Source organism: Coregonus lavaretus, assembly GCF_964263955.1.
Source record: "Coregonus lavaretus genome assembly, chromosome: 22".
NCBI lineage: Eukaryota > Metazoa > Chordata > Actinopteri > Salmoniformes > Salmonidae > Coregonus > Coregonus lavaretus.
In genome coordinates, this window is record NC_140009.1 from 33226837 (window position 1) to 33248692 (window position 21856).

At 42.6% G+C, this 21856-nt stretch overlaps 1 protein-coding gene across 1 annotated transcript; it reads left to right on the forward strand.

The window, feature by feature from the left end:
• Positions 1 to 394: 394 nt before the first annotated feature.
• On the forward strand, positions 395 to 7767 carry LOC311150306 (nck-associated protein 5-like; the record flags this gene model as incomplete). The annotated part of the gene is made up of 11 exons (XM_084187709.1): positions 395 to 562; positions 715 to 822; positions 939 to 1058; positions 1581 to 1679; positions 2058 to 4748; positions 4862 to 5274; positions 5434 to 5572; positions 6225 to 6300; positions 6526 to 6819; positions 7072 to 7220; positions 7504 to 7767. The coding sequence occupies 11 exons, from the start codon at positions 395 to 397 to the stop codon at positions 7765 to 7767; spliced, it is 4521 nt and encodes a 1506-aa protein (XP_084043835.1).
• Positions 7768 to 21856: the final 14089 nt, after the last annotated feature.

Sequence of the window (21856 nt, forward strand, 5' to 3'; positions counted from 1 at the left end):
GCTTTGTCAACAGACTCTCAGTATGCTATACATTACTATAGATTACTCAGTAATCTAGCTAAAGCCAACAAACAGACTGATACACCAGTTATGCATTTATCCGACCAAACACAACCAGTGTTACATCTCTCCATCGTCAAGAACCTGACACTAGAGGAATTGTCTCACAAGAGAAAGTCTTGATATCTCTGGACACTCCCTGTTATTTGGGGTAGACTATTGCCCTGAGACAAGGCTGTTATGTCTAAAAGCTAGACGCCATAGGAGTCTACAGCCATGTCTCAATGCAAGGATATAGATGACTTACTGTATGTTTGTGGTTACATAGTGCATTGTTGTTTTTTGAGTAAAGTGAGACGATTGTAACATTATGAACCTCCTTCTTGGGGTCCAGATGAGAACGATGTCTGATGAGACAGAACCAAGGATGTGTGATGAAGATCTGGAGTCAGATGAGGGGGACGTTGAGGACTACCTGGAGGAAGAGGAGGGGGACGTTGAGGACTACCTGGAGGAAGAGGAGAACAGCAGAGAACTAATGGACCGACTCAGAGAACTAGAGGTGAGTCAACCACAATCATAATGAACTGAATATAAAGCATCTCAAATTATATTATTTTTAAAATATAATTTCAGCACATATTCAGCGCTTTCATTAAAATGTTCACATGAAACATTTACAGTTATGAATAATCTATTGGCTTCTTTTAACAGACAGAGAATTCAGCTCTTGTGTTGGCAAATGAGAGTCAAAGAGAGGCATATGAGAGATGTCTGGATGAGGTGGCCAACCATGTGGTCCAAGCTCTACTCAACCAAAAGGTAAACTGACAATTCATCCTCAACAATCAATCATTATTGAAAGTCCATTTTGAATCACAACCAGTAAGACATGGGTTGTGGTTTTAATGATATGTTTTGTTTTTACATATATGCAGGATCTGCGAGAGGAGTGCATCAAGCTAAAGATGCATGTGTTTGACCTGGAGAGACAGAACAGAGTGCTCTGTGAGCTCTTCCAACAGAAACTACCCAACCAGTCAAGCTCGCACGACCAGGTATAAAGTAATATCACAATCTGCCCTGAGACATGGCTGTAGACTCCTACGGCAACATTACGTCATAAGAGTCTACAGCCATGTTACACCATAGGAGTCTACAGCCATGTTACACACTCTTAGAAAAAAAAGGTGCTATCTAGAATCTTAAAGGGTTCTCCGACTGTCTCCATAGGAGAATCCTTTGAAGAACCCTTTTTGGTTCCAGGTACAACCCTTTTGGATTCCATGTAGAACCCTTTCTACAGAGGGTTCTACATGGAACCCAAAAGGGTTCTACCTGGAACCAAAAAGGGTTTTTCTTATGAGGACAGCCGAAGAACACTTTTGGAACCCCTTTTCTTTTTAAAGAGTGCACTATAGGAGTCTACAGCCATGTCTCAGGGCATTGTCATAATATGCTGTGTATTGATGTCCTGCTGCTGTGTGTTGTAATGTAGCCTATAGTATAGAGTCCTATAACAATTTTTTGCTTAAAGTGGTGTACATGATATCCTAATTGCATTGAATTTACTGTTACAGGTGCAGCCAGGACCCCTCCCAGTGTACAATACACAGCTGCTGCACAATGTCTCTGACAAACAGGTGGAGTCACAGTCACAGAGTCAAGCACAAGCCAAGGTGTGGACAATGCACAGTCAACACTTAATCCTGAGACATGGCTGTAGACTCCTATTGGGATAAACACTGTCTGGGTTACGTTAGCAGTCATGACTTATACTGTTGGGTCCATGGTTTCTCATATGAAATGGCATTTCCTTTCTATTTCACTATAGTAAAGACCTGGACTTTCTAATCTCTGTTAAACTGATTTCCTTCACTTATGCCAACAGTGTTTTTGTTCTGTAGATTTTTCATATACAGTATGAGGCTGCTGTCTTGTTGAAGTGTTATTGAAAGAAATTATATGAATCTTGTTTATAACCTTTATTTAACCAGTTAGTTATTGAGAACACATTCACTTCTACAATAACAACCTGACAATCTTTCTCTCAACAGGGAAATGGGTTCCACCGCACACTGCCACAGGCCCCAGCAACTCCCCCCCGAGGCCCAGCCGCATCCATGGAGGCCCTGTCCCCATTCTTCAAGAAGAAAGCACACATCCTGGAGGTCCTCCGCAAGATGGAGGAGACCGACCCCCTCAAGTTCCACCCCTCGGCAGGCAGCATCTCCTTCTGTGACTACAGCCAGGTTCTGATGTCCACAGAGGCTGTCCTGGCTGCTGGAGACCTGTGTAAGAAGCACCAGACACGCTGCCGCTGCTCCTGCTCAGACTCTGACAACACGCAACACCAGCAGCACATGAATGGTGAAGGGCAGTTATGTCCTACTCACTGCAAGAAGAGCACAGACATTCCAGTCAAATGTAACCATATTTGCACTCCAAAGCCTAACTCAACCCCGAACCACATCAAAGGCACATCCACCACAGCTGCTATTAGTGAATTCCACATCAAGAGCACATCAGTGGAGAAACACCAGACAATGAATGACCACCAGCAACCAGCGGGTCCCAACTCTTACTTGTCAATCACAGGCGTAGATCAGACTAGTCCAGCCAATCAGTGCCCAGAGGCAGAGATAAAGACAGGGCAGGTCCAGGGCACAGATGAAGAGGGCTGTCTTAAAGGAAAATCTGAAGACAGCAGTTTGTTTACTTCCCAACTGCCTGTCCCTGGAGTGAAGGACAACCCTCAGATTGCATACTGTGAGCTGGAAACCAATGGGTTTCTCCTCTCCTCCAATGATAGTGATGATGTGTTGAGTGATGTAGTAATCCCAGAGAAAGACAGTGGCCCAGCAGAGGAGGGGGCTCTCTCAGGGAGAGCCAACGTGGCCTTCAGCCCCATCCCCTCCTCCTGCCTCATCGACGTCAAAGCTGCTGCTATCAACTCCTCGTCCAGGATCGTAAAGTTTATAAAGATCCCCACGATGGCAGAGAGAACCCAGGCAGTGGCCAGTGCTGTCCGTCTGAGCCCACAGCTCACCCGAACCTCCAAGATCCCCTGCCGTACCAATAACTATGAGGTGTACCACTCCCCCGTCCCCTCCCGCAGAGCCACCACCACAGAGAGGACCAGGCAGCCTCCTCCTCCACCCGCCAGGTCAGAGTCCTACCCAGCCACCACACACTCAGCCTCAGCCCCCACCTCCCCGCCACAGCCTGAGGATGCCTGCTCTCCTCCAGCCAAGGAGCTTTGCTACAGCAGCCTCTCTGCCCCCAAGGCAAGCCGTGGTGTTCCCAAGCCACTGGCCCCTGGCACTTCGCAGACACCCAGGGCCTCTTCTCAGAAGGTCCCGTACTATGAGAACGTTTCGGCACTCTCCATCTCGGCTCAGCTGGAAGAATCCAAGGTCCCAGAGAACATAAACATATCATCTTCCTCTTTTACCAACACAGATAGTGACAGGAAGCAAGTGAATTCACTACTACATAAAGAGAATGTCCGGAGTCTCCAGCTGCAGCATTTCTCCCCTGCCTCGGACTCCCCCTCCTCCTCATCTTCCTCATCCTCTTCATCCTCGTCCGATCAGGATGTGAACACAGACAGCCCAGTCTGGCACGGCCACCACAGTCTGCCCAACCCTTCTGCCCTCAGAGCAGCTCAGTCTCAGGGGAGCCCTGCTCACTACGCCAGCATGAAAGACAGAGGATCACAGGACCAGGACGCTAGAGAAACCACCATGCAGAACTCTGATCTCTCCCAGTCCCAGCATCCAGCTCTCCCAGCCAAGAGACACGATCCCTCATCCATTCCCAAGAGGCCTTCTCGGGTAGCAGGGCCAGGGAGGCAGCCAGCCGAGTCTAGTCACACATTCAAAGACAGGCTGGCTGCACTTGGCAAGCTGAGGAGCTCTGAGGATTTACAAGTCAATGTGCTGCTGCCAGTTGACAAGCCAGACCCTCATAGTGATGAGAGTATAGTCACTTTTAACATTGACAGGAGTAAGACAGCGGAGAAGCCTGTGGATGGTAATTTAGAGGAGCAGAGGCACTCGAAATATACAGACTCTTTGGATGTTAAGCCTAAAGGTATTCTTGGTAGTGTTGTTTTGAAGTTCCCTGGTGCCTGTCAGTCCTACGATCCAGCAGCTAAGTCTCTTCTCTCTGGCTCTTCAGTCGCTAAGGCAGAGCTGGAGACGCTCTCATCCAGAGTGGGTGTGACTAATACAGACAACCCCAAAGGTAAACTGGGCCTACCGTCCCCAAACACTGACACTCCCATAGTTCTACAGAACATGAAATGCCCAGCTTCTCTGAACCTGTCTTACCATGGTAAACAACCTGCACCCAGCATCCCTCAGAGCAGCAACAGCCCCAACAAAGTCATGCCTAAGTCCCCGTCTAAACCGTGCCAGGCCCTGGCTCCCTCACCCTCAGCTGTCAGTAGAGGTGGAACTGGGAAACCCACCCTGGATGCCCCAGCACTGACACCACGCTACTCATCCAAGTCAGAGGACAGGAGCAAGCTCAACGCAAACAAGAAGAGAAACACCACAGTGCGCGGAGACAGCCTTCCTCCCCCAAGGCCAACATCAGGCACACAGCAGGAGGAGGAGAGACACCTTGTCCCTATTGTCCCCAGCCCCACCCCCGGCCCTACGTCAGCCATGGAAGAGAAGGTGATGAAGGGTATTGAGGAGAACATGCTGAAACTGGCAGAGCAGGACCGGGACAGAGGACAGGTATTGATGTTTGTTTTCTCTAACTATGGTATAGTGTTGTGTTTTAATGTGTTATTATCAAGTATTTCAGAGTGTTTGCTGTCAGCAATTTGATAAATAAAAACTTTGAACAGGTCACCGAGGTGAAACAGAAAGGCTCCAATGGCATCGCAAGCTGGTTCGGCCTGAAGAAAAGCAAACTCCCAGCTCTGAACCGCAAACCAGACACGCCTCCTAAAATCAAAGACGAGAAGAAGGGTGGAGAGTGGAGGCTGAATATCCCTTCCAAGATGGCGGGGTCTAAGTCTAAAGGAGAGGGGGTGGGGGTGGAGAGCCTGAATATCTCTATGCTGATGGAGAAGGCGGAGGGTCTGAGGAGAGCTCTGGAGGAGGAGAGAGCCTACATGAACGGGGTCGAGGGGGCTGGGAGGGACCGCTCTGGGAGGGGTCACTCCTGTGAGGTGGTGATGGACCAATCACAGGGCCAGTTGTCTGTGATGTACAGGGGAGCGCGCTCAGACAATTTCATGCAGCAGTTACTGAACAGGTGAAGAAATGATAGAAGCAAGCACTGTTGGATTCTATGTATAAGCCAGTTAAGATTGATCTATTGTAAAAAGTGAATTTTGTGCAAAGGTGGAAAGATCAGTTGTTTTGTGTTGCCTTTCCTTTTATAAACCAATTCCTTAATCTGTTGTGACTATAGGGTGGATGGGAAGGACTTCAGTGGCATCAGTGTGGCCCAGAGACGCCTCTCCTTTGACTGTAAGACCTCCAGACCATTCAGCAGCCACCATACAGACAGCATCATCAGCCACAACACCAACAGAGAGGACATGCAGAAGGTAGGCTACAGCTGAATTACGATGAGTATTCATTAGGGGTTCACAGCGAAACTATTGTTATTGTCTGAATTCTTCTTCTTTTTTCCTTGACATGGTCTAATAACTCAAGCATAGATTGGTTAAAAAAGTATCTAATTTGGTACACAGAAACTAGAGCCCACTTTGTGTGTAGGTATCTTTCTTCATGCTGAACAAATTTGCTTTAAGGACCTATAAGGTCCATCATTTTGGAAATGTGGGAAAAGTTGACAAATAACAAATCTGATTTTACATGTCCATTTAAACCACTGTTAATCCACTCAACAGTTGCCTATCAACCTGAAACGTGGAATCGCTATCATGGTTGTCCCTAAGATGAACCACACTGAATTTGGTATTGATATCTCAAAAAACAAGGAAACTATTAACAACTCATTCTTGCATATGTCATGCTAATGCTCAAAATCATCTGCAATCATCTTATCCAACTGATCTTGTGTCCTTTCCGTTCATTGCTGCTCGCAGCTGTATTTTTCACTTTATTATGTGTGACTATTATGTTATTATGTGATTATTGTTGTGTGTATTATGTATGTTTTTTGGCTGTTATTTCACTTCATGAATGTGTGAATGTGCGTATTGAGAACTCTGTTTCTGTTTTTTCTTTACTCAGGGTTCAGAACATCTGATAAGTAACATCCCCTCATATGAGAATTTAGCTGACCCAGTTCACTCCCAGCCCTTTGCAGGTAGGAAAATGGTCTGCTCACAATCCTTGTTTATGGAGGCATCCAGTCTTGCTTTGATTTAGTTCATCCTTACACTTTACATAATCAAAACAGAAAATGTTTTACATTTCATAATTGCCTTTGGTATACAGGAGCTATTAACCGAAAATGACAACGTGCACATTTATCAAAATGTAACAAGTGCAATTCCTCTCCTCTCTCTCTACTTCTCCCCTCTCCTACTAGCTTCTGGAGCCTCCACTTACACACTAGACAGTGGCATTGGCACCTTCCCTCTGCCTGACTACAGTAGTGGGGCAGCAGGAAGAAGCATGTCTAAGATGAGGGGGGCTGGAGCTGAGCATGGCTCCTCTAGTTCCCCGGGGAGGGTAGGAAGGAGGGCTAGGACCCTGGACAGAGAACCCACGTCCCTGGAGCAGTGCTATCAACCTCACAGAGAGATGACCACGCCGGTACTGTACGGGTCTGTACTGGAGGGGAAAGGCATGAACAGACAGACAGCTGGGGTCATTCATGAAGGTACAGTACTGAGAAATATACATCACAGTTCATAATATCAAATGCTGTATATCACAGTATGCAATATGAAATATATCACAATACACTATATCAAATATTTAATACTCAAAATCAAACACATCATAATACCTGTATAGCAATCTGATGATTTGGTATAAGAAACTTTAATGAGTTTTATACAATAAATACTTTATGTATGGACTCTTTCATTTAGAATAATCCTGAATAAAATGTATTTTGTAACCTTTGCAGACAAAGAAGCTTATGGAGCTCACATGCTGTCCCCCCACTCAAAGACCTGGACGTTCCCCAACCTGAAGACCCCTACAGGGCCCACTGAGGTGTACCTGGCCATGGAGGAAGAGGTGGAGACTGCCCCCTATGGATCCCCATTCAGAGGGGTGGGTTGAAAATGATAATAATGTCAGACTAACTATTTTTCATTTGTAATATTTAAATTCTTTACAATAATGTATTCATGAATAATTTAGAATAGGATTATTAAAAATTAATTGTGGATTTGTGACATTTGTGAACTTTTTACAAATAACTAATGACTCTCTCTTCCCTCCCTCCTTATCCCTCCCTCCTTTCCCTCTTTCCTCCTCCCTCCCTCCCTCCCTCCCTCCCTCATTCTCTCCCCCCTCCTCCTCTCTCCACTCCTCTTCCACCTCCTCCTTATAGAAGGCCTGTGGTCCCTCTGTCTCTCGTAACATGGATCCCAGCAGTCTGCCGGTGCCGGCCCAGACAGGGTTGAGCCGACGTGGGAAGATCCGCAGTACGCCCAGTGCCCCAGACATGGGCCTTGGCCGGGAGGCGGGCCTGGAGCTGGTAAGGGAGAGGCCTGAAGAGGCCCTCTCCCCCAGCCGACCCCAGGTCCTAGAGACCCCCGAGTCGCTCAGTGACTCTCTCTACGACAGCCTCTCTTCCTGTGGTAGCCAGGGATGACCGGGGGAGGCAGAGAGACAGGTGCTTTGCAGATCTTACAGTGGCGCTGACTGACCCACCTTAATAGAACATGGGATATGGACTGTGCTAAGATATACCCTTTTCACACTATCGTGCCAATCCGAACCATATTGGACTGGCTCGAATATTTTCTTTTCACATTGTCCTTTCCAGAATGGTTTCAGCTACTATGGTGGATGCGTAACCCGGCCAGCCGGATACAGCTTGGTTCGACCCAGCTTGGTTTGGCTCAGTATTGTGAAAAGGGTACAAGTGGCGCTGAACACCCTTAGAGGAATATGGATAAGGACTGTGATAAGATGGTCCCCTTAGGACTTCCATGTATGCTTTCTCACCAGCTATGTTGCAAGGTTAACTGGAAAGACAAACCTCTCCTCAGGATAACTACAACCCAAAGGATATAGACGATTCAGAATAACACTGATTTATGACGGGAGGTAATTGGACAGAACACACTCCGCTAACCAAAATAGTTATTTATATCATTTTAGGATTATGAAATACACAGACAAGCTGACAATATCAAACATTCTCACAGTCTTTGTTGAAATTGAATATGCCTTGTCCAATCTTACTCTGACCCTCACCAAAAGATCTTACTGTATTTATTACAGACTACAGAGCACTGAACACCCTGACCATGCAAGAACTTACTACCAATACGTCCTTCTCTTTTCTTTATCAGTTCACACAATAATGTACCGATTCCTTTATCTTGAGCTCTTCAAAAATGAATGTTAATGTTTGTGATTTTTCGCTATTGAATAAATACATTACAATTGTTAAGTATACAATTGTTTGTTGATGGTGTTGTTCAGATTATTTCTCTGTAACTGCCAAGAAAGCTTGTCAGAATATGTGTTTAGTTTAGCTCACCATTCTTTGAAGGTAATAGATGCCAGCAATAATATTATGAAAAAGAGATGTGGCTACATTATTGTCCAATTAATATGTATTTGTATTATTTATTTATTTTCATGTTAAATCAACTTCACATAATTTGGGTAATTGTCAATTTTGGGGTAATCTTGTGTAAATGCAGTCACCTGGCTAAAATAGATTATTGTTTAATGCTGGATGTCATAATCTTGAACAGCCAAGATGTCAACATTCTTTTTAAAATGTTTTTATGATTGTTTCTTGTGTTCTCACTGAAGCACAAATAAATACAAGAAAATGACACCATACACCTTGCTGTTGAAATGTGTATCTGCATGTTTGCGTGCAAGTACTGCAATGAAAAAAACTGCATTTAGTTGAGCATTTTTCAATGTATTTAAATAAATGTATCAAATTAGATTATCATTATTACACTTTAAGGTATGTTTTTCACAGTATACAGATTATCAAAATATGAAAGAAAAAACATTTGGAAACAATATTGCGAGAGAATGCATCAGCATTTGATCCATCTCATCTACAGCCTTGACCAGTCATTTTTGTGGCGCTAAAACTCACCAGTCTGACAATAAAGTGCACATCTAAATCTTCATGAAAAGTCATCTGAATTACCAAAACAGTACCAAAAGATTGTTTATAAGGTTATTCTTCAAGGTAACATACATAAATGGAGAAGATCACAATAATATCTCAAGGAGAAGGGGTGCTAAAGATTATCACAGGTCATGATGTCGGTCACATCCTTTCTATAAACTAAACTAAACTAAAAAGATTGGGGGAATAGCATTGACAACTAATCAAAATATTATGACTTAAAATAAAACAATGATTAATCTCCAAAGGCTCAAACAGCCTGCTGAAAAATCTTGTACTCGCTTTTTATGGCAGAAAAAGACTTCAGACAGTTTTGCGAATGTAGGCCTTCATAGAAAAACCACTCCCCCTACAGGACAAGCATCATCACTGCAGCGGTAGCCTAAATACAACCTTTTATCATAACCTCCTTTTGCAAGCTCAAAACAAAGCAAGAAAACTAAATACCATAAGTTAACAAAGAACGACCAATAGTAAAAGCACCAACAGCATTGCAGACAGAGGCTTTGTTGCTGGTTCTGTTCCTTGTCACAGATCGTTTTTAATTGGATTTCTTCCATCTACTTATTTTCTTTCTTCTTGTCCTGAAAATATTAAATATGATCACAATTTGCATATTGTGAAATGTGCTTATATGAGGAAAAAGTAAACAGTACATTCCATGCTAGATTCATCTTCTGTCTGTGAAAAAACATAAAATAAATAACCTTCATGGCAAGAAGAATGAGTTTTCTGAAAATGGTCACAAAGTCGAGGAACAGGTCCACGCAATGCTTTCAAAAGACAGAAAAACAATTACTTCGTTGCAATTACTTTATATATTATTTTTCATTCTAATACATCAGCAAGTCAAAAGCTTTACTACTGCTTTTTTGGTGAACTGTTGAAAAGCCTCACCAGATGTAGTCCTTGTCTCCGTTCTCTGCTTTCTCAATGATGAGCTGAGTGTCGAACAGAACAAGCCACACATAATGACCAGCCCCAGGCTCATGTGAGCCTGTTAGTGAAGAGAAGAGCCATGTTACACCTGGGTCACCTTGCTGAGACCTCCTCACACAATTATACTACACACTTCCAATGTATGAGTGGAATCACTTCACATCCGAATCACGAGAGAGATGGATCTATAAATATTTAGGCTACCTTGAAGAGTATCGCTGATCCAAAGAACATGTTCACCACAGACACCAGGAACAAGATGGACAATCCAGACATCAGAGTCCCTGAAATGAACAACAAAGAACACATCAAAGAAACATCCAAGAAGTAAATCACATCGTAAAACAAAATATATATATACAGTACCAGTCAAAAGTTTGGACACACCTACTCATTCAAGGGTTTTTCTTTATTTTTATTATTTTCTACATTGTAGAATAATAGTGAAGACATCAAAACTATGAAGTAACACATATGGAATCATGTAGTAACCAAAAAAGTGTTAAGCAAATCAAAATATATTTTAGATTCTTCAAAGTAGCACCCTTTGCCTTGATGACAGCTTTGCACACTCTTGGCATTCTCTCAACCAGCTTCATGAGGAATGCTTTTCCAACAGTCTTGAAGGAGTTCCCACATATGCTGAGCACTTGTTGGCTGCTTTTCCCTCACTCTGCGATCCAACTCATCCCAAACCATCTCAATTGGGTTGAGGTCGGGTGATTGTGGAGGCCAGGTCATCTGATGCAGCACTCCATCAAGCTCCTTGGTCAAATAGCCCTTACACAGCCTGGAGGTGTGTTTTGGGTCATTGTCCTGTTGAAAAACAAATGATAGTCTCACTAAGCGCAAACCAGACGGGATGGCATATCGCTGCAGAATGTTGTGGTAGCCATGCTGGTTAAGTGTGCCTTGATTTCTAAATAAATCACGACAGTGTCACCAGCAAAGCACTCCCACACAATCACACCTCCTCCTCCATGCTTCATGCTGGGAACCACACATACGGATATCATCCGTTCACCTACTCTGCGTCTTACAAAGACGGTTGGAGCTCTCGTTGTCGATAAACTGTATATTGACAACCAAATGTTCCGCGACACAAAGACCACTCCATGGCTAATCTGAAAGTTCTAATAGAGGAGTCGAATAATGGAACACCCAATTCTAGCCATGATAGGGATTGTAATAATAAAGCACATTTATAGTATTTATAGTATTTTATAAAGGGATAAGACGGTATTACAAGAAAAGATAACAAGCAAAGTAATATATCTTCAAATACAACTAAATTAGAACACAATGTCAGGCGTCAGTGTGTAGCGGTAGGACGGAGTCAGGCGCAGGACACAGAGCTAGTAGACAACGTACTTTACTCGTAAATAACAAATGAACATAAACTCCACGCAGGGAGGACAATCCCACTCACCAGTCGATAACACCAAACATAGAACAAACACGCACACAACACAGTGGGAGCCAGAGGGTTAAATAGGGAACAAATCATAGACATAATGGGAACCAGGTGTGTACACTGAAGACAAAACATGTAGAACCCAGAAACATAGATCGGTAGCAGCTAGTACGAACGCCGAAGCCTGCCCGAGCAAGTAGGAGGAGCAGCCTCGGCTGAATCCGTGACACACAAGTACTCAATCAACATAGTGGATATAAAAACATAACAAAGGCACAGTATGTGGGAATGTGTGGATGAATTGTGATGGAAGGTGTGGTATGCGTTTTTGTGTTTGAAAAAGTGAGTTGCCTATATGCAGCCAAAACAGAAAAATAAATGCGGTCAGAGACCTGCTTGAGCAGCACCGCCCCCTCAAGATTCTGAGCCTGCCTGGCAGGGTTGGTCCTACAAAGCCAGAGCCCCCTGATGGGAGAGCATAATATACAAGGAAATTCTCAAAGCTGCAATGAGAACCTTGACGACCTTGTACCTAGCCGGTGGGGATTCCGGTGGGGTACCCCCACCCAGGTAGTGGCAGTGCTGGCAACACTGGCTGCAGTAACCCATGGGGAGGGGGTCACACTCGGACAATCAGAGAGGGGGATTATTATTGTGGCCCAGGTGGCACAAAATAGGTCTGACTGCACGGAGATGCTTGGGAAAAATGGTTACAACGGGGGCCCAGAGTGTTTGTGTCTCAGGTGAAAAGGGTGGATCTGATCTCCATCACCTAGGACTTGACATAGATTAAATAGATTAATCAAATCTCACATTGTTGTCAATTTTTGCTCGATCTTGCATGCTTTCTCAAACAGCTGTAACTGTATATGCATTCGTAAATCAGGTCCTTTCTTGAGTTGGGCTCTGGGATGTAACAACCGTTGAGCATCTGATCTTATGGTTGATTGTGGAGGAAAGGGGTTGAGTGTGTTAGAGTATGTGCGTGTGTGTTTATCCCACATCTGTTGCAAGGGGGTAAGGATGTTAGGGAGAATATAGGATGAACCACAATAATTGTTTGCTAAAATAATAATTGCTTGTCAAAAATGTAATGTAATACAATGGCAATCTGGGTTATAGGTTAAAATCCTACGCATGAACTGCTGACATTATTACGCATATTAATTGATAATGATGGAAAATAAGATATGCAAGATATTTGAATAGATATATATTTTTTAATAGCTATATATATATTGAGGTGAGAGCATTGGAAATGCTTTTGGCGGTTGACCAGCTTCTGTTTTGTGGGTAGCACTGTGTGCTGTTTTCGATGGATGGGTCCTGGCCTCTCGGGGGCCTAGGGATCCGGGGGGACGGGAGTGGTATGCCGATCACTGGGATGACTGCCCAACTTGGGATGGGGAGGGGCTTTAGCGGGGGAATTAGTGGAGAACAATTGGAGGGTTACTTAGTAGCAATGCAAATATCATGGTACAGCTATATGGACACTCAATCACTATGGTATTTTTTATTGGTAAATTTACAAACATATATAATGATAAATAGAATTGAAACTTGTATCTCATTATGGTATGTGGTGAAATAAGTATAGCCAGTTATAATTGTTTACATTTACGTCATTTAGCAGACGTTCTTATCCAGAGCGACTAACAGTTAGTGCATACATTATTCTTTTTTCATACTGGCCCCCCGTGGGAATCGAACCCACAACCCTGGCGTTGCAAACGCCATGCTCTACCAACTGAGCTACCTCCCTGCTGGCCATTCCCTCCCCTATCCTGGAAGACGCTGGGCCAATTGTGCACCACCCCATTGGTCTCCCGGTTGCGGCCGGCTACAGCAGAGCCTGGATTTGAACCAGGATCTCTAGTGGCGCAGCTACTAGAGCCTTAGACCACTGCGCCACTCGGGAGCAGAATATAGATAATAACAAAAGAAGAACAATATATACATGGCTCAAAGAGAAGGAATATAATATCTATTGTTTACAGGAAACTCATTCAACAATTCTAGATGAAGTTGTGTGGAAAAAGGAATGGGGGGGGGATATACTTCTCCCATGGGCAAAGAAACTCAAAAGGGGTGATGATATTAATTAACAGTAATTTCGATCAGAATGTGCAAATTGTCCAAACAGATACGCAAGGTAGATGGATTATTTTAAATATGTTATTGGACCATAAACAGATATGGCTCATTAACCTTTACGGACCAAATAATGATGATCCACACTTCTTTGACAATATTTATAATAAATTATCAACCCTGCAAGCAATTCAAGACTCTATTATTATGGCGGGAGATTATAATACAGTTTTAAATAGCTCAATGGACCGTAAAGGAAATCAGACTACAAACAATCACCCTCATGCTCTTAAGGAAATCGTGAATGTGATGGATACATTAGAACTAGTAGATATACATGGCGGAGACTCAATCAAGCTAGTCGTCTTGACTTCTTTCTTATATAATTCTCGTTGGCATCAAAAGTTTAAAAAGTGTTGATAGGGGACAGAATGCGGTCGGACCATCATACACTGCTCAAAAAAATAAAGGGAACACTTAAACAACACAATGTAACTCCAAGTCAATCACACTTCTGTGAAATCAAACTGTCCACTTAGGAAGCAACACTGATTGACAATAAATTGCACATGCTGTTGTGCAAATGGAATAGACAACAGTTGGAAATTATAGGCAATTAGCAAGACACCCCCAATAAAGAAGTGGTTCTGCAGGTGGTGACCACAGACCACTTCTCAGTTCCTATGCTTTCTGGCTGATGTTTTGGTCACTTTTGAATGCTGGCGGTGCTTTCACTCTAGTGGTAGCATGAGACGGAGTCTACAACCCACACAAGTGGCTCAGGTAGTGCAGCTCATCCAGGATGGCACATCAATGCGAGCTGTGGCAAGAAGGTTTGCTGTGTCTGTCAGCGTAGTGTCCAGAGCATGGAGGCGCTACCAGGAGACAGGCCAGTACATCAGGAGACGTGGAGAAGGCCGTAGGAGTGCAACAACCCAGCAGCAGGACCGCTACCTCCGCCTTTGTGCAAGGAGGAGCAGGAGGAGCACTGCCAGAGCCCTGCAAAATGACCTCCAGCAGGCCACAAATGTGCATGTGTCTGCTCAAACTGTCAGAAACAGACTCCATGAGGGTGGTATGAGGGCCCGACGTCCACAGGTGGGGGTTGTGCTTACAGCCCAACACCGTGCAGGACGTTTGGCATTTGCCAGAGAACACCAAGATTGGCAAATTCGCCATTGGCGCCCTGTGCTCTTCACAGATGAAAGCAGGTTCACACTGAGCACATGTGACAGACGTGACAGAGTCTGGAGACGCCGTGGAGAACGTTCTGCTGCCTGCAACATCCTCCAGCATGACCGGTTTGGCGGTGGGTCAGTCATGGTGTGGGGTGGCATTTCTTTAGGGGGCCGCACAGCCCTCCATGTGCTCGCCAGAGGTAGCCTGACTGCCATTAGGTACCGAGATGAGATCCTCAGACCCCTTGTGAGACCATATGCTGGTGCGGTTGGCCCTGGGTTCCTCCTAATGCAAGACAATGCTAGACCTCATGTGGCTGGAGTGTGTCAGCAGTTCCTGCAAGAGGAAGGAATTGATGCTATGCACTGGCCCGCCCGTTCCCCAGACCTGAATCCAATTGAGCACATCTGGGACATCATGTCTCACTCCATCCACCAACGCCACGTTGCACCACAGACTGTCCAGGAGTTGGCAGATGCTTTAGTCCAGGACTGGGAGGAGATCCCTCAGGAGACCATCCGCCACCTCATCAGGAGCATGCCCAGGCGTTGTAGGGAGGTCATACAGGCACGTGGAGGCCACACACACTACTGAGCCTCATTTTGACTTGTTTTAAGGACATTACATCAAAGTTGGATCAGCCTGTAGTGTGGTTTTCCACTTTAATTTTGAGGGTGACTCCAAATCCAGACCTCCATGGGTTGATACATTTGATTTCCATTGATAATTTTTGTGTGATTTTCTTGTCAGCACATTCAACTATGTAAAGAAAAAAGTATTTAATAAGATTATTTCATTCATTCAGATCTAGGATGTGTTGTTTAAGTGTTCCCTTTATTTTTTTTGAGCAGTGTATAATTCACATATACATTACTCTTACTGAATTTCCACGTGGGCGAGGATATTGGAAATTTAATCAAAGCTTATTGGATGATAACTTGTTTTTAACAAGGACAGAGGAATTTATAACTGATTTTTTCCGACATAACATAGATACAGCAAATCCCCTTATTGTATGGGACACCTTTAAATGTGTCTTTAGAGGCCATGCAATTCAGTACTCATCTCGAAAAAAGCAATTTAGGTCAAAAGAGTCCATACTAACAAAGGAAATAGAAGGTCTAACAGAACAGATAGATAGCAATAAAAACTTTAACATAGAGGCTCAGAATAAATTAGAGGAAAAACAAAAAGAAATGGATAAACTTATTCAAGAAAGATCAAGTGTAATATATTATAACAATAAAGCAAACTGGATGGAATATGGGGTAAAATGCACAAAAAAATTTTTTTAATCTTCAACATAGGAATGCTACCAAAAATAATTTACTGAAACTGGTTACAAATGACGGAGTCACCCATGATTCACCAAACTATATTTTGAAGGAGGAAACAAAGTACTTTAAGCATATGTTTTCGTTTCAGTCACCTCCATCTCCTCTAACTGAAGCTAATTGTAGAGATTTTTTTTCTATTGCTAATGTAAAATTAACAGCCATACAGAAAGAATCATGTGAAGGTGAAATTACAGAGGAGGAACTTCTGGATGCAATTAAAGACTTTAAGTCTGGGAAAACTCCAGGGTTGGATGGCATACCAGTCGAGGTATACCAAACCTTTTTTGATATACTCAGAGGACCGTTATTAGCATGTTTTAACCACTCCTATGTAAACGGTAGATTATCAGACACTCAAGAAGAAGGTCTGATTTCATTATTACTGAAACAGGAAAATATAAAGATCCAGTCCATTAAAAAAATTGGAGGCCCCTTACACTTCAGTGTTGTGAAGCAAAAAGTCTAGCAAAATGTATAGTGCATAGAATTAAAAAGGTATTGTCGGACATTATTCATTCTAATCAGACAGGTTTTTTACATGGAGATACATTGGAGATAATATAAAGCAAGTACTGGAAACAATAGAATACTATGAAAAATCTGGGAAACCAGGCCTGGTATTCATAGCAGACTTCAAAAAGGCATTTGATAAAGTACGACTGGGGTTTACAGTGGGGAAAAAAAGTATTTAGTCAGCCACCAATTGTGCAAGTTCTCCCACTTAAAAAGATGAGAGAGGCCTGTAATTTTCATCATAGGTACATGTCAACTATGACAGACAAAATGAGAAAATTTTTTCCAGAAAATCACATTGTAGGATTTTTAATGAATTTATTTGCAAATTATGGTGGAAAATAAGTATTTGGTCAATAACAAAAGTTTTTCAATACTTTGTTATATACCCTTTGTTGGCAATGACACAGGTCAAACGTTTTCTGTAAGTCTTCACAAGGTTTTCACACACTGTTGCTGGTATTTTGGCCCATTCCTCCATGCAGATCTCCTCTAGAGCAGTGATGTTTTGGGGCTGTCGCTGGGCAACACGGACTTTCAACTCCCTCCAAAGATTTTCTATGGGGTTGAGATCTGGAGACTGGCTAGGCCACTCCAGGACCTTGAAATGCTTCTTACGAAGCCACTCCTTCGTTGCCCGGGCGGTGTGTTTGGGATCATTGTCATGCTGAAAGACCCAGCCACGTTTAATCTTCAATGCCCTTGCTGATGGAAGGAGGTTTTCACTCAAAATCTCACGATACATGGCCCCATTCATTCTTTCCTTTACACGGATCAGTCGTCCTGGTCCCTTTGCAGAAAAACAGCCCCAAAGCATGATGTTTCCACCCCCATGCTTCACAGTAGGTATGGTGTTCTTTGGATGCAACTCAGCATTCTTTGTCCTCCAAACACGACGAGTTGAGTTTTTACCAAAAAGTTCTATTTTGGTTTCATCTGACCATATGACATTCTCCCAATCCTCTTCTGGATCATCCAAATGCACTCTAGCAAACTTCAGACGGGCCTGGACATGTACTGGCTTAAGCAGGGGGACACGTCTGGCACTGCAGGATTTGAGTCCCTGGCGGCGTAGTGTGTTACTGATGGTAGGCTTTGTTACTTTGGTCCCAGCTCTCTGCAGGTCATTCACTAGGTCCCCCCATGTGGTTCTGGGATTTTTGCTCACCGTTCTTGTGATCATTTTGACCCCACAGGGTGAGATCTTGTGTGGAGCCCCAGATCGAGGGAGATTATCAGTGGTCTTGTATGTCTTGCATTTCCTAATAATTGCTCCCACAGTTGATTTCTTCAAACCAAGCTGCTTACCTATTGCAGATTCAGTCTTCCCAGCCTGGTGCAGGTCTACAATTTTGTTTCTGGTGTCCTTTGACAGCTCTTTGGTCTTGGCCATAGTGGAGTTTGGAGTGTGACTGTTTGAGGTTGTGGACAGGTGTCTTTTATACTGATAACAAGTTCAAACAGGTGCCATTAATACAGGTAACGAGTGGAGGACAGAGGAGCCTCTTAAAGAAGAAGTTACAGGTCTGTGAGAGCCAGAAATCTTGCTTGTTTGTAGGTGACCAAATACTTATTTTCCACCATAATTTGCAAATAAATTCATTAAAAATCCTACAATGTGATTTTCTGGATTTTCTTTTCTCAATTTGTCTGTCATAGTTGACGTGTACCTATGATGAAAATTACAGGCCTCTCTCATCTTTTTAAGTGGGAGAACTTGCACAATTGGTGACTAACTAAATACTTTTTTCCCCACTGTATATATAAATGCCTGGAGCATTTCAATTTTGGAGAATCTCTTATAAATTGGGTTAAAATCATGTTTAGTAACCCTAGGTGTAAAATAGTAAATAATGGCTATTTCTCAGAAAGTTTTAAACTGTCAAGAGGAGTGAAACAATGTTGTCCACTATCGGCATACCTATTTATTATGGCCATCGAGATGTTAGCTATTAAAATCAGATCCAACAATAATATCAAGGGATTAGAAATCCAGGGCTTAAAAACAAAGGTGTCATTGTACACTGATGATTCATGTTTTCTTTTAAATCCACAACTTGAATCCCTCCACAACCTCATAGAAGATCTAGATACATTTTCTAACCTCTCTGGATTACAACCAAATTATGATAAATGTACTATATTATGTATTGGATCACTAAAAACTAAAACATTTACATTGCCATGTAGTTTACCAATAAAATGGTCTGATGGTGATGTGGATATACTCGGAATACATATCCTAAATGAAATAAATGATCTCACTCCAATACATTTTAATAGACAGTTAGCAAAAATAGATAAGATCTTGCTACTATGGAAAGGTAAATACCTGTCAATTTGTGGGAAAATCCCCCTGATTAACTCTTTAGTATTATCCCAGTTTACCTATTTGCTTATGGTCTTGCCTACGCCTAGTGAACAGTTTTTTAAATTATATGAGAAAAAAATATTCCATTTTATTTGGAACGGCAAGCCAGACAAAATTAAACGGGCCTATTTATATAATGAATATGAATTTGGAGGTCAGAAATTAATAAATATTAAAGCATTAGACCTATCACTAAAAGCTTCAGTCATACAAAAGTTATACTTAAATCCAAACTGGTTCTCTAGCAAATTAGTAAGATTGTCTCACCCAATATTCAAGAATGACCTTTTTCCCTTTATTCAGATTACAACCTCTCACTTTCAGTTATTTGAAAAGGAAATAATCTCCCAAATATCACTATTTCTAATACAAGCCATAGAAAGTTGGTTGCAATATCAATGTAATCCTCCAGAAACGACAGAACAAATAATGCAACAAATATTGTGGTTAACCTCAAATATACTAATTGATTAAAAAAAACATTTTTTGAAGAAGAAGAAATGTTTTTAAAAAGTATAATCTTCGTAAATGATCTCATCGGTAGAACTGGTGGAGTCATGTCGCACATGCAGCTAACAAAAACATATGGAAATGTCTGCTCTACCCAGAATTACAACCAAATAATTGCAGCATTAACGCAAAAATGGAAGAGGAAAGTGGAAGGGGGAAAAAGTAAGGAACTTGTCGGTCGGCCTTGCATTAAAGAACATCATTGGTTAAAGAAAACTGTGATAAATAAAAAAGTATACCAGTTTCATTTAAGGACCAAAAGATTGACAGCCGTCCCATATACAGTGAGGGAAAAAAGTATTTGATCCCCTGCTGATTTTGTAAGTTTGCCCACTGACAAAGAAATGATCAGTCTATAATTTTAATGGTAGGTTTATTTGAACAGTGAGAGACAGAATAACAACAACAAAAATCCAGAAAAACGAATGTCAAAAATTTTATAAATTGATTTGCATTTTAATGAGGGAAATAAGTATTTGACCCCCTCTCAATCAGAAAGATTTCTGGCTCCCAGGTGTCTTTTATACAGCCCAGAACTACACGGGAGGATCTTGTCAATGATCTCAAGGCAGCTGGGACCATAGTCACCAAGAAAACAATTGGTAAAACACTACGCCGTGAAGGACTGAAATCCTGCAGCGCCCGCAAGTTCCCCCTGCTCAAGAAAGCACATATACATGCCCGTCTGAAGTTTGCCAACGAACATCTGAATGATTCAGAGGAGAACTGGGTGAAAGTGTTGTGGTCAGATGAGACCAAAATGGAGCTCTTTGGCATCAACTCAACTCGACGTGTTTGGAGGAGGAGGAATGCTGCCTATGACCACAAAAACACCATCCCCACCGTCAAACATGGAGGTGGAAACATTATGCTTTAGGGGTGTTTTTCTGCTAAGGGGACAGGACAACTTCACCGCATCAAAGGGACGATGGACGGGCCATGTACCGTCAAATATTGGGTGAGAACCTCCTTCCCTCAGCCAGGGCATTGAAAATGGGTCGTAGATGGGTATTCCAGCATGACAATGACCCAAAACACACGGCTTAGGCAACAAAGGAGTGGCTCAAGAATAATAATATAATAATAATATGCCATTTAGCAGACGCTTTTATCCAAAGCGACTTACAGTCGTGCGTGCATACATTTTTGTGTATGGGTGGTCCCGGGGATCAAACCCACTACCTTGGCGTTACAAGCGCCGTGCTCTACCAGCTGAGCTACAGAGGACCACAGAAGCAAATGATAAAAAATAATACTTTCAATTTCATCCCCCAAAAATCTCAAAGTAACAAAGTCGTCAAATTTGTAGTGTTCATTTAATGTTCAAAGCATCCTGAATACACCTGACCTGTGTTTTTGTTTTTTTTCACCCTGGTCATAGGCCTAAAACATGTCAAAATAAATAGAATTGCAGGACACCTCTAGGGGTTGTGCCAGGGGGCAATGAAATTCACATAGCAAATCTCACTCCAAGCTTTCTTCAAAAGTTGGCAGCCCTGAATAAATAATAATAATAAAAACATTTACTGGAAAAATTGTGCAGATGCGAAGTTTGGAAACAGAATTACGGTAATCTCCCTCAGTTTTATTATGTTACCAAACTTTGTATTTTGTATCTGCACAGTTCTTCCTGTAAATGTGTTTTTGTCAAATGTTCAGTGGAAATTGTTAAAAGTAGTCTTTGTGCATAGTGGTATGGTTTGTTCGATTTGAGCGTCTCGACGTAGAGACATCGTTACGTAGCAAAAAGTATTCTTCTTCGCACTAATTTATAGCGCATACCACCACCAACTGTACGGATAATGAATTGAATAAAAAAATTAAAATTAATTGCAAAAAATAATCATAATAATCATACAAAAGACGAAAATGTCGCTAGTCCGTCGTTGTTATTAGTCCCCTGATTCCCAAGGTACATAGCTCATGGTTCCTACCACTAACGCTACACTCATTAAAAACTACCCCATTCCACTACTTTGACCATGCCACAGGCCTGGGAGGACAGGACACCACAACTCAACACACCCTGTAACACTTCTGAAGTCAAATATCGTATACCCAAATATTTCTCTGCACCACAACATCTATTTTCTGTGATTTACATTCCATTTCTGCGGTACAGTTGATAACCATAGCTATGAACGCTAAGAAGCCAACCTTACTGAACCATATATCACTTGTTGACCTATCCCCCTGTGCTGGCACAGATCCACTAATCAC